General features: G+C 35.9%; 1 protein-coding gene across 1 annotated transcript in view; it reads left to right on the top strand.

Annotated features, from left to right (window-relative positions):
• CDC40 (cell division cycle 40) overlaps window positions 1–12,406 on the top strand; it is a 52,132-nt gene that overhangs the window by 31,946 nt on the left and 7,780 nt on the right. Inside the window, exons 8-14 of the mRNA XM_006879160.1 lie at window positions 30–141; window positions 1,279–1,353; window positions 5,255–5,300; window positions 7,076–7,177; window positions 9,037–9,152; window positions 9,412–9,545; window positions 10,120–10,298. Coding sequence (XP_006879222.1) covers window positions 30–141; window positions 1,279–1,353; window positions 5,255–5,300; window positions 7,076–7,177; window positions 9,037–9,152; window positions 9,412–9,545; window positions 10,120–10,298 — 764 coding nt within the window. The remainder of the gene's footprint in view (window positions 1–29; window positions 142–1,278; window positions 1,354–5,254; window positions 5,301–7,075; window positions 7,178–9,036; window positions 9,153–9,411; window positions 9,546–10,119; window positions 10,299–12,406) is intronic.

Below are 12,406 nucleotides of genomic sequence, written 5' to 3'. Positions count from 1 at the left end.
GTCAAAGAAATGTATGACTATCAGGGAAGGTCCTATCTTCACATACCTCAGGATGTTGGTGTTAATCTCCGGTCAGCTGTGCCACCTGAGAAGTGTTATCTCCCAAAAAAACAAATCCATGTGTGGTCAGGGCACACAAAGGTAGGCAAGTTGGTGGTTTCTATTTCATGTGATGTTACAGTGGTGAAGCCAATGTAAGTTTTAGTTACTAATATGGAACGTTCAATATTTCTGGTAAACATGATAGTGCAGGGAAGTAAAACTGAAGATAAACCAGAGTTAGGCTTTGGAGTAAAATGTTTATGAAGGAGGAAGATCTACAAGGCGATGCATGGACATAGTGACTGTAACAGTAGGTTCAAACACAGCAGCAGTTTCCTTCTGTTGTATATAATATTGCTGTGAGTCAGAGCTGACTTGATGACACCTAACAGCAGGCTTTGGAGGTTTCCACGCTGATCAGCAAAGACAAATCAATCCGTCTTCAAGGCCAGTTAGGTTAGCCATGGCATAAGCACTTATGGTTCAGTATTCAGTCCTCTTATTGCAACCCAAGCTTTTCCCTGCAAGAAATGCTGCTTCTTGGGCACCAAGTCATTGAATAAGTGTACTACAGTCAAACTCCCTGCTTTGCCTCAGTAATTGTGCCTTAACTCTTGGCACTTCGCACACTTCAGAAATCAATAGATACTACCTGGTTTATGAGCAGGGTTCAGAGCTGTTGTACATAGGGTCGCTATGAGTCAGAGTCAACTTGACAGCACATAGCAACAACAATCTGGTTTATAAACTATAGTAATAGTTCAACTGTTGCATAAACAGGAATCTTGAGAACTTGAAATTTATTGTTATTTGCAAACTTTCAACTGATGGATTTCAGATCTTTGCACAGCAATATCAAATCTATTGAAGAAGCTATGTGGGGGAAAAGGAACAGGAGTGGGAACTCTAGCAGTGTGATTGGTTCTCTGCTCCCTTTGGTGAAAAAGTCAGTAGTAAGAGTTTAAAAAGCCATCTGCAAAAGCTCAGTGTGCAAGGCTGTTATTTGAATGTTAATGAAGGATATTCTGGGGCATGATTATTGGAATGAAGAAAATATAAAATGAGTTACTTAAAACTGTTGTTATGTACCATCAAGTCAGCTACAACTCATAGTTACCCTAGGAACAATGGATCCAAACCTTAAAAACATACTGTTTTAAAAGAATATATTCTTGTGCTTTATTGTAGCTGATAAGTAGAGGGTTTCTGATGGATAACTAGAATACCTTTTTCTAGGGCGTCAGTGCTGTCAGACTGTTTCCTGTCTCTGGCCATTTATTGCTGTCTTGTTCCATGGACTGTAAAATTAAGGTGAGTTTTTCAGTATGGAATAAAAATGCTGCCAAACAGGTAATTTGATTTAAACTGGTCAGATTGTTATAAATTAATTTGGCCTTGTTAGATAATTAAAGCTGATTAGTTTCACTTAGAGCTTGTGAATGCAACAATTTATTAAATACTTCCAAGCATGTATGAAATACATATTCCAAAGTTCTTTTATAAGTTTAGTTAACTGACTAGAACATAATTTAATCACTTTGGCTTTGTTGATTTTGTTGTTATATACCATGGAGTTGGAACTGACATACAACTGAGGCTGTAGTTGGTTTTCAGAGGCTGTAAATTGCATGGGGGGTGATTGCCCGTCCTTCTCCCTCAGAGCAGCTTGTAGATTTGAACCACATTTTTGGTTGGCAGTACAATTCCTTACCAATAAGCCACCAGAGCTCTCTTGGCTTTAGACATGTTCTCCCCCCAATAATGATTTTTGTTGCAATTTTGGATGTAGAATTGATTCTTTATAACCTTGTAAGATAGAAAAGACACAATAAAAATACCATTTTTAGAGAGTAGATGCTTGAGTGTTAGTGTATTTGTTGTTGTTTTTCCCTTTTTTTGTGTTTTGTCATTGTTGTTGTTCCAGGACATAGTATTCATAAGCAGCAGAACCTGACTCAGAAGCCGGATCTTCTGACTGCTCATCTCATATGTCTTGCTGCTACTTTCAGCATTCATCTAAAATGGAATAGATGATTAGGATGGCTCAGGATAGGATAGGGTTCAGGCCTGTTTTTCATAGGATAACTATGAATCATACTCATTTCGACAGCACCCAGCAACAACAGGCTTAGTTACTGACATTGCATGATAGAATGTAGACAGTAATTTTCTATTTGTAGTGGAGAGCCCTACAGTTTCCCAGAAGTAATTCAGAACTGTCATAACAGAGGGGTGTTCAACCACAGAAGCTTTATTTCTCTTGTTAAAAAGAGAAATTTTCAGGTAAGGCTCACTTAGTAAAAAGGTTCCCACTGCTTTAAAATATGAAGTACGAGTATGAGGGAACAAACACACACACACACACACAAATATGGTTCCCATTGCTTTAATGTGAATTACAAGTATTGGGAGAAACACAAATACACACACACACACAGAGAAAACAGAAACACCAGTCATGTAGGACTAAATCTTTATTTATTTCTTAAAATAACTTAGGTTTTTGCTACTTTCACTTTTTTTATGCATAACAATGACAAAACATCTTTGACATAATGTTTGTATTTGGTTTTTGTTTCCTGCACCCATTTTAGCTTTTAGCCCACCCAAATTTGAGGCTTTTAAAAGCTTCAGATCAAAAGTCTTTAAAGGTAGTTTTGCTGGCTTAGTGGCAAGGAACTGGGCTGCCACCCCAAAAGTCTTTAAATCTCTGTTGGCATTATACTGAAGAATTCCTGTGTTCTCTCTCCACTTTTATTAATATATTAAAACAGTAATATCTGGTTTTTTTCTTGCCTGCTTATTTGTTAATACTATACCAAAATACAACATATTGATTATTACTGGCTTGAATTTTCTTTTAATTCGTGTTAATGATTAATATTTACTATAATTGCTCAGTTACCTTTCTTTATATGGATTAGTCTGTTATTATTGCTAAAAATGAATAGTTATTTTTCTCTTATTGTCTGAAGATAAATCACATTGTGAAATTTATTCATCTTAATAAGAAAGTATTCAGAGAAAAATACAGTTTAGTATAATAATATACCCAGGGAGCTCTGGTGGCCTAGTGGTAAAGAGCTGCCAACCCAAAAGACACATGGTTTGAATCCCCCACCTGCTCAGAGGGAAAAAGATGGGCAGTTTCCTGTGCAGTTACTGCTTCTGAGAACCCACTGGAGGTACACCTATGAGTCGGTTCCAATTCAACAATATGTAACTATAACAACAAGAATAATATAAATGATCTCACAAAACACAGATTTTTAAGGGAGCTCTGATGGCCTAGTGGCAAGAAGCTGCACTGCAATCCCAGAGGTGTGCGGTTCAAATCCATTAGATGCTCTGCTGGAGAAGGAGGGGCAATCTCCTCCTGTACCAGTCGGATCTGATTTGACAGTACACACACAAAATAATTTTAAAAAAAAATACAGATTTTTAAAAATATTTGTCTTTTCTGTTTCCCTTTTCTTAATAATTTTAGTATTTGTTATTATGAATAGCTGATACTTTCTTCCATACTATTGAAATTTTTAAAAAGATAGCAAGCTTAACATTTCTAAGAGTTACTGTAATAATTTTAAAAATTATACTTTATTTCTTGGGTCCTGAGTAAATCTGGAGTGCAGAACCCAAGTTTTACTTATTGTCATGTCTGCTTATTGTATAATTCTCTTTTCCTTCTTAGTACCAGTAGATATTAAGTGGCAGAAATATTCTCCATCCCTTCTGACAATTCTTATAGTCTTGGGACGCCCACATTTAACATCTATTCCATTGCAGATGGAAGGGTGGTAGGAAAAACCCAGCTGTCAGTACATGTCAACTTGAAAATGGGGAAAATCTTTATAAAATCTTACAGTTCTTATTGTTGTATGTCATCTTTGGACTGTTTGTTCAGTAAACATCAACCCTGTAGTGCTCTTGGGACTTAGAAAGTGGAATCATTAAAGTTTTATCTTTTGTAAATTATTCACAGTTTTTAGCATTACATAAGGGCAGATTCTTTTGATAAGAGCAATCATTTAGGTATTTATCCCTGGTAGCCTAAAATGACAAGCCAATAATTTAGAATAAAGACCTTTATTTCTTTTAACTTCCCTTTTACTTACCATCTTATTTAAGGTTAAGGTCCTCTCTTTGACAAATTTTTTTTAAAGACACCTAAAATTCATTTTTATTCTTGTATATGAACATTTATTGAGTGATAGTTGTGTGCAAGGAGCTAGAGATAAAAAATTATTATGATATTGTCCCTGTTCTTGGGATACTCATTCATTATAAGTGATCATTCCAGAGGCAGGCACAGATACTCCGATTTTAAAGAGGAAATGCACTCACCCCGCCTGAGTGTTAAAAGGGAAGTGATCCTCTGGATGAGTCAGAATATTAACTCAGTGACGGGTAGGGGAGGAGAAGAGGGGCAGAGGGCAGAGCATGGTGTATGTGGAAAACAGCATACAGTTTTTTTGTTGCTCGAGGTCTAAAATCTTAGAGATACAAAATAGCTGAAGTCATAGGCAAGAGTCATGCCTTGCCTACAATAGCACAAGACCTGAGCCCTTATGCTGTTGGTGCTGAGTGTCCATTGAATGCTTTGTATTTTAGAGCTCTAGCAACATTGTAAGATACTTTATCTGAGGCACGGAAGACTAAAGGTAATTTTGAAGATGTTTTATTAATCTGCTCTAGGTATAATGAGTATTGTAAGCCTGATATATTTCAGACTAGATCACCATGTTCATAGAGTAGAATGCTTGTTATTTCAGAAAAGTTAAATAAAAACCAAAACCTCCAGTATCAAAGGTTATATACATGGCCATTTTAGTAATTACTCCTTTTAAGGGCAATTCATGGCATTGTAAAAATAGAAACTTTTCATCATAGAAAATATATAATATGCAAAAAAAATGTTTTAAAAATCATATGTTTTATTTCCACCCACAGATAAGCTTTCTTGGCCTTCCAATATTATCTTTCAGTATCAGATTTTTAAGCTGAGGTTTAATATATGGTTCGCGTGCCCATGGTATAATACCTTGTCAGAATTAGCAATATATTTAATAATGTGCAGTTCCGTACCTTAAAACCCTGGTATAGACACAATATGAGCACATACTGTCAGCCTGTGACTATTGTTACTGATTGAATGAGATAATTTTTCTGAAATCTTACATAATATCATTTCCATATGCTTTTTTCCCCCCAGCTGTGGGAAGTTTATGAAGACCGGCGCTGCCTCCGAACATTTATTGGTAATACTTCTTTTCTCTCTAACTAGAATCTGTTTGGGAAGACTTTTTCTAACTAAATATAGTCACTAACAGGGATTTTCCAACACTAACATGAAGTTTTCATTGACTTGAGTTGAGTCTTGAAGAGTGATTAGATTTCTCTAGGTAGACAAAGGGGGGCTTGAAAAGTATGAACAGAGGGAAAAGGACACATCGAGTGAGAAAACCCCATATACTCCATAATCATCAGAGATTTGGTAAAGAACAGGTTTGGTGAGAGATGGTGGAGAAAAGTAATAAATGGGGATTGGAGTATTGGGACATTATAGGGAGTTTGGACTATATTCAAGGACAGTACATCACCATTAATACCGGAAAAGCAACATGATCAGATTGAAAGTTACAAAAATCATAATGAACATCTGGAAGAGGCACTGGTAGGGCAGGCCTGGAAGCAGAGAAATTCATTACAAAGTCATTTTTCATTGTTTAGTTTTTTTCATTGTCTGAATTAGAAATTATAAGAGCCTGAACTAAAGCATTAGAGAGAGAGAGGAAGTAACAATTCAAAATTAGAAATCAGTGGGATTTAGTAACTGGATGTGATAAGAGCCAGGCAGGAATCTGGGATGACAGCTCTTGTCTGGATGAATGGCGATTCCATTCACCAAGTTAGGTGACTTCACAAGATGAGGGGAGGTTTTTTTCTCATTGAATGTGATCTGCCTTCGGCATATTGAGTTGAAAACATCCAGTATGCTATTATTGGTATCTAGATGTCAGGCTTGGGAGAAAGATTGAGACTTGGCAGCTAAAACATGGAAAAAGGTGAGTTTTGGAAAACATGAGGGAGAAAAGAGGGTCAGAGAGAGGAGGATCTGTGACAGACTAGACTGTTTGCTAGAGAATTATTATCTTTGTCAAATTTCCTTTGAAGACCAGTTGTTTCCAGATAGAACGTAACACATTAAAACTCTTAATTGTGTGAATCATACAATGGCTTTGTTTTTAGCTTTGCTGTGCTTTGAGGCCCTCCCTGCACAAATAAATAATGCACAGCAGCCAAGAGGAAGTGTTGAGGAAGACTCCCAGCTGCCCTCAGGGGAGCAGCATGTCTCCTACACGGTAGTGGACAGTGGACATACTCCGCATCTCCCTGCCCTGAGAGACCATTTTTCTAATGTATAAGAAATATTATTGCTACTCTTCACTGGGATTCCTATAGCAGAAAACACTGCGTAATTGCAGTGATGTGTATTGCCAACTAGAATTGATAGACAGTAGTAGTGGTTGACGGCTACCCAGCATGGTTGACCGCTTGTTCCATGCAAATTTTATGTAACTGTAAATGATATCTTAGTCATTGTGGAGGTGTTAAAAAATAGGGAAGTTTCTGCTTTTATTAAGCCACATTTTATTTATCCCTGTAATTTTTTTAAAGAGTTGACTGGTTCTGATGATTGAGTTCAAAGTAAAACATAGTCTGCATATTGAGGTTTATTGTGAAAATGCCATCTTACAGTAAAATAGAAGCTAATACTTGTTCTCAGAAAGGTTGAATAAGTTCTACTTTTTCTTTTGGCCTAAATATTACATATTCGAACTGTCTGAGGAGCTTTTCAATGGTAGAAATACCAAACAAAATCACCTTCCTGGGCCTAGACAGTCAGTTAGGAGGTGGGGTTCCAGTGATTTCTGGCTTATAGCCTGCTTGAGGGCTGCTGTTTAATGCCTTTTCCTTTGAGTGTTTCTGTTTCAGAAGAGTCTTCATCTACCTTCACTTTTTTTGCCCTTAGGTCACAGTAAAGCTGTTAGGGACATCTGCTTCAATACGGCAGGAACCCAGTTCCTCAGCGCAGCCTACGATAGGTATCTTAAGCTCTGGGACACTGAGACAGGTAAGAGCCTCTACTAGTTCTGATACATCTTTATCTTAAAAGTTAGCACTTATAAATGAGCAGGCTTTTGTGAACAAGTAGTACTCTACTGATGTTCATTCCTCAGATCATCAGCTTACATCACAGAATGTTTGTGGAGTTGAAACTGGGCTCTATTAAGTAGGCCTTTCACTGTGGAACTTTCTACCAAATACAGTGTATAAATATGTGAATGGACAAGCAAAATTTTAATTCCTCTGTAGATTATCTAATTTATCTTTTTCATCCTCTCCATAGCACAGAATGGAAAAAACACAATAAATGTCTGATGAGCAGAATTAATTGTTCAAGTTGGTTGAAATGTAGTGCTAATCCTCAATAGACTTGTTGGCTTTCTATACCCACAGCAAAATTAATTGCATTTGTTTTCATTTTAATTAATTAATTAGTTAATGCTGTTTCTCTTGGGTGTGTTGAGATGCAGTGAGTGTTTGTGTTATTTGTTGTGGCTGATATGACTTAATATAATTAGAAAACTTGATTTTATTTTTTTAAGAGTACTGATACTAGCTATTCTATATTTAACAGTTTTTACCAGGCATTCTTCTAAAGAAATACTTTACTCTTTTTTTCCCCCCTTCAGTCTTCTTTATTCATTATCCTAACTCAAATGTCTGTGAAACAGTTGACAATATCATGGTTTGGGTCAGGTGTGCCTTAGTCTTTAAAATTGTATCTTTTCTAATTAGGACTTGAAAGAAGTCCTTGGCAGCAGATTATTTTTTTTGTTTTGTTTTGTTTTTATCCCCCTCCCCAGATTATTCACAGTGCAATGTTTTTTTTAATTTATTTTTAATTTATTCATTGTTGCCCATTTTCTCCCCCATTGTCCCCCTCCCCTCACCCTATCCTGCAATGATAATGAATACTGCATTAGAACAGATGAGAGGAAGAACTGTTTGAAAGGAATATATTATTGTACATTATATGGATGAGAATAATCTGAAGAAATACCTTTAAGTATTATCTCATTTAGTCTTTCATGGAACTTTCCTCCGAACAATAGACAGGCTGGTAGGATGAATAATAACAGCCAAGAGCGATGTCCTCCTTAGAACAATCAGTCATCCAAGATCAAAAGAGCAGCATTTGTCCAGGGATAAAACTCATCAGGCAGGAAAAGATTGGCTAGAAGGACAAATGGAAATGAGAATCATAGGGAAGAAGTAGGAAGTTGCTGTTGCATTGAGGAAATTGCAATTAAAGACATAAAATTTTTATGAATGGTTGAGTGGAAAATCAATTGTGTCTGTTAAGCTTTGACTCAAATTGCAATTAAAAAAAATGCCATCAAATCAATTCCAGTTCATAGCAACTTTATAGAATAGAGTAGAACAGTTTTAACTGCCTCTGAAAACCTGCCAGAGGGCTAGCTAGGGGTCAGTTCCAATTTGACAGTAAACAAAAACAAAGTAAGTACATCTTTTATTTTTATCCATCACCAAGATCAAGGTGTCACACATTTCCAGCACTCCGTAAGGCCCTTTCCCTCTCTGTATCTACTCCCGATAACCATTGGCCTCACCTCTGTCATGATTTCATTTTGCTTGTTCTTGAACTTCCTATATAGAGAAGCATACCATATGTGCTGTTTGGTTTCTAGCTTCCCTCACTGAATATATTCTGTTGTATGAATAAAATACACTAATTTAGCTATCTCTACAATTGATATAGCTCTTTAGTATATTACATTAAAGAGCAAGCAGGCTGCCTTTTTTTTCAGAATTTTATTATATAGTTGGTCTTACCCTCTTAACCTCAGGGTCACTTAAAGGGCTCAGATTTATATTTACTTATTTAACCTGTGTCTTTGGTTTTAGGGCAGTGTATATCAAGATTTACAAACAGAAAAGTACCATATTGTGTCAAATTTAATCCCGATGAAGATAAGCAAAATCTGTTTGTGGCTGGGATGTCTGATAAAAAGATTGTGCAGGTAAGCCTTTTCATATTGGTTTTCATTATGGTCTTGAGCCTTGTGTTGTTTCATGGGATAGGATATGGAATATTAACTTGTTTGATGATTCTTATTTATAGCAACCACTGCTCTTTTTATCTGTCAGGAGAAAATAGTAAATCTATAAAAATATGTTGTTGGTGATGTTTCCCCTCCCCACTTTCCAGAATTATGGTCATTGTTGGTTTTCATCAGTCACCTCTGATCCTGTCTTTACTTTCTCTTACTTGTTACATAGTGGGACATTCGAAGTGGAGAAATTGTGCAGGAATATGATCGGCATTTGGGAGCTGTCAACACCATTGTTTTTGTTGATGAAAACCGGAGATTTGTAAGCACATCTGATGATAAGAGCCTAAGAGTTTGGGAATGGTGAGTTTCTATGGGTAAAAAAATCTGCTTTATTTCTATAAAGGAAGCTTTGTCAACCAAACTCAGTTAGTATGCCACAAATTGAATATTCCTCCAGCTGTGATCACCAGCTTCCCAGTGTTTAAACTTAAGTATGCACAATATAGAAATAAATTTTCGTTTTACTTTATTTTCTTAGTCTTTGAATAGTCTGTCCAGAGGATATGTATGTAGGTTTTTCTTGAGGTGGTTTGTATTATGCTGCCTTACAGTCTTTATTCATTATCTTACACATTGTTACAGAGTGACTGACAAGAAGCAGAGGCACAAGTGGACTATCTTGGTTACTCTAGGGATTAAGTGTCAGGGAACCAATGAAAAGAAAATATTAATAAGTCTTTTAATATTTTAAATGTCTTCTTTATATTTACTTAATACTAAAAATTACTCCGTAGTATAACTCATAGAAAACACATGTCTTGTTTGTAGAATATACAAACAGAACATGTTCATTTTGCTTTCCTAGGTGAGGGAAAAATCCTAGTTTTATAAAACTTTTTTCGTTAAGTATCATAGAACACGTTTTATAAATTAGTTGCCATCAAATGCATGGTGAACCTTTCATTATAGTGAAAGTTTGGCTGGATCCCAGCTTGTTTTTCTATACAGTCTGTTACGAATATAAAGTCTGTTATGAAGTGCAGCTTAACGGTGTTGATAGCCTTTCAGAGACTGAAAAGTGTGTCCACCGCATAAGCAGTCCTGCTTTACGAAGTGGGAAGCCTTCCACTGCCAGCAACTTCCTCTTCAAACTGGGTCACTTTAGGAAGTTGAGCAGGTCATAGCTGTACCTAACCATTATCAGTGCAGTTTGAGAAATCAAAAGTTAAATGTAATTTAACTGGTTTCTCTCACATTATCCACCATTGTAGCACCCCTATAAAGGACTCCAATCAACTAGTGGAGAACTGAACACATTTAATATCTTGTCTTTACATACAGCATAAACCTCAAGGTCCATGGTTGAATGGACCTTAATTCCAAAGAGTCTAGTTTAGAATTAAGATCCTTCGTTGAGTTGGAACTGACTCATGGCTAGTCCTCCTATTGGGTTTTCAGAGGCAACAAATTACACAGGGGAAGATTGCTCATCTTTTTCCCTCAGAGCAGCTGGTGGATTCAAACCACTTGCTTTTTGGGTTGGCAGCATCATAACTCCTTACCTACTAGGCCACTGGAGTTCTTCCTTTTCTATAAGCCACTTTATATAATTTGCATAATAGCCTGTAGAATAAGCATACAGTTGTGTTATGTTGATCCTACTGTTTAGTATTTTATCCCTAAAATTTCATAGATTTCTGGTAGTTTTGCTGATAAATTAATTTCCAAATTGATGATTATTTATGAGACATAAGTGTAAACTTTATATATAGAATTATAGTATCTTAATTAGAAAATAGTGTTCTGTTTATTAAAAATAATTCTGCCTAGAAAACGTTTTTGCTAGAAGCACTGAAGTTCACAGTGTAGTTTAGTGTCATTTCTTATCGAAAACTTGTACCAAGAGTCCTTAGAATGAAAAGTTTCTTAGAATTTGTTTTCAGTAACACATCGGTTACTATGAACCTGACTACAGTTAACTTCATTTAGAAATGCTTTATGTTTTTAATAAATGTGCTAAAACTATTTTGCATTAAGCAGAAACATAAGGAAGGAAAAACAATTGAACCTTTTTCAGGTTAAAATCTCTCTAATTACTTTTGGGTCATTCAAATGCCGGTTCCTATTGAAACCCTTGTCCACCAGGTTATTTCTGCCTGAATTTTTTTTATTATTATTATTTAACCAAGACCCTGAAGTTATTCCTAATCATTTGTTCCTGCTGAATGAGACTTCTGTGTACATGAATGGAAAAAATCCTTACATAAAAGCAAATATTACTGTTAATGTTATTTTCCAATATATCAAAGTATTAAAACTGAAAGCTTATTTTGAAATAGAAATTGCTGCTTGCTTCATACTCTGTATTATTTATCATATTAGACTTCCTACACATTTTTTTCGGAGGGGGGGAAATCACTTCTTATTTATAGTAATAAGACCAAAAATCCTTTTGGAATTGCAAAGAACTAAGGTCTCTGGGTTGTGCAGATGGTTTGCACTCAGCTGGTAGTCAAAAGATTAGTGAACAAAGTCCATGCATTGTCACCTCTGAAGAACTAGACCTGTCAGTTGACTTTCATAAAAATTACAGCCAGCCCTACTCCATAGCCAGTGGGTTCTCTCCTAAAGAATATTTCAACAAACACACAAATTAACAGCAGTAGAAGGAAGATACTAGACCAAAAAAAAAATTATCTTAAATATTAAGTAGAAAAATAAATATTAAAACTAAGTAATGCATAGAAAATTAAGTAATGAGCATTTTCAGTGGTTTGATATTTAGGTGATTAGTTTTCAATTTTTATTTGATGTTTTATATCCTCACATGGAAGAATATTTTAATGCTTTTCCCCCCTTATACTGTATATATTTTTAATATTTTTCATGCAAAACTGAAACTAGAAGCTGTCTAGGTGTCAAGCAAGTCATCTTCCTAAGGTGATGATTCTAAATCAGCCCACAGATCCTTCTACGATCCTTCTATGCCCGCTTCTTTCATATTGCTGACTGCCCTTCCGCCCTCACCACTCAGTGCAGAGAAAAGACAAGGTTGACTGGTAGTTAATAAAGACTGCCTCCTCTAGACCTGCCTCAGATATCTTAGTCCTACCCACCATGATACTTTTTTTTTTTAATTTAGGTTGTTTATTTTTCATTTCAATGAACATCTACAGAGATTTTGGGATTCCATTCATTCATTGTTGCACCCTTCTCCCCGC

The sequence above is a fragment of the Elephantulus edwardii genome, unplaced genomic scaffold (assembly GCF_000299155.1).
Source record: "Elephantulus edwardii isolate Elephantulus edwardi_28Jun2011 unplaced genomic scaffold, EleEdw1.0 scaffold00002, whole genome shotgun sequence".
NCBI lineage: Eukaryota > Metazoa > Chordata > Mammalia > Macroscelidea > Macroscelididae > Elephantulus > Elephantulus edwardii.
The sequence above is the reverse complement of the archived record's forward strand: the minus strand, read 5'-3'. Positions and strand labels throughout refer to the sequence as shown.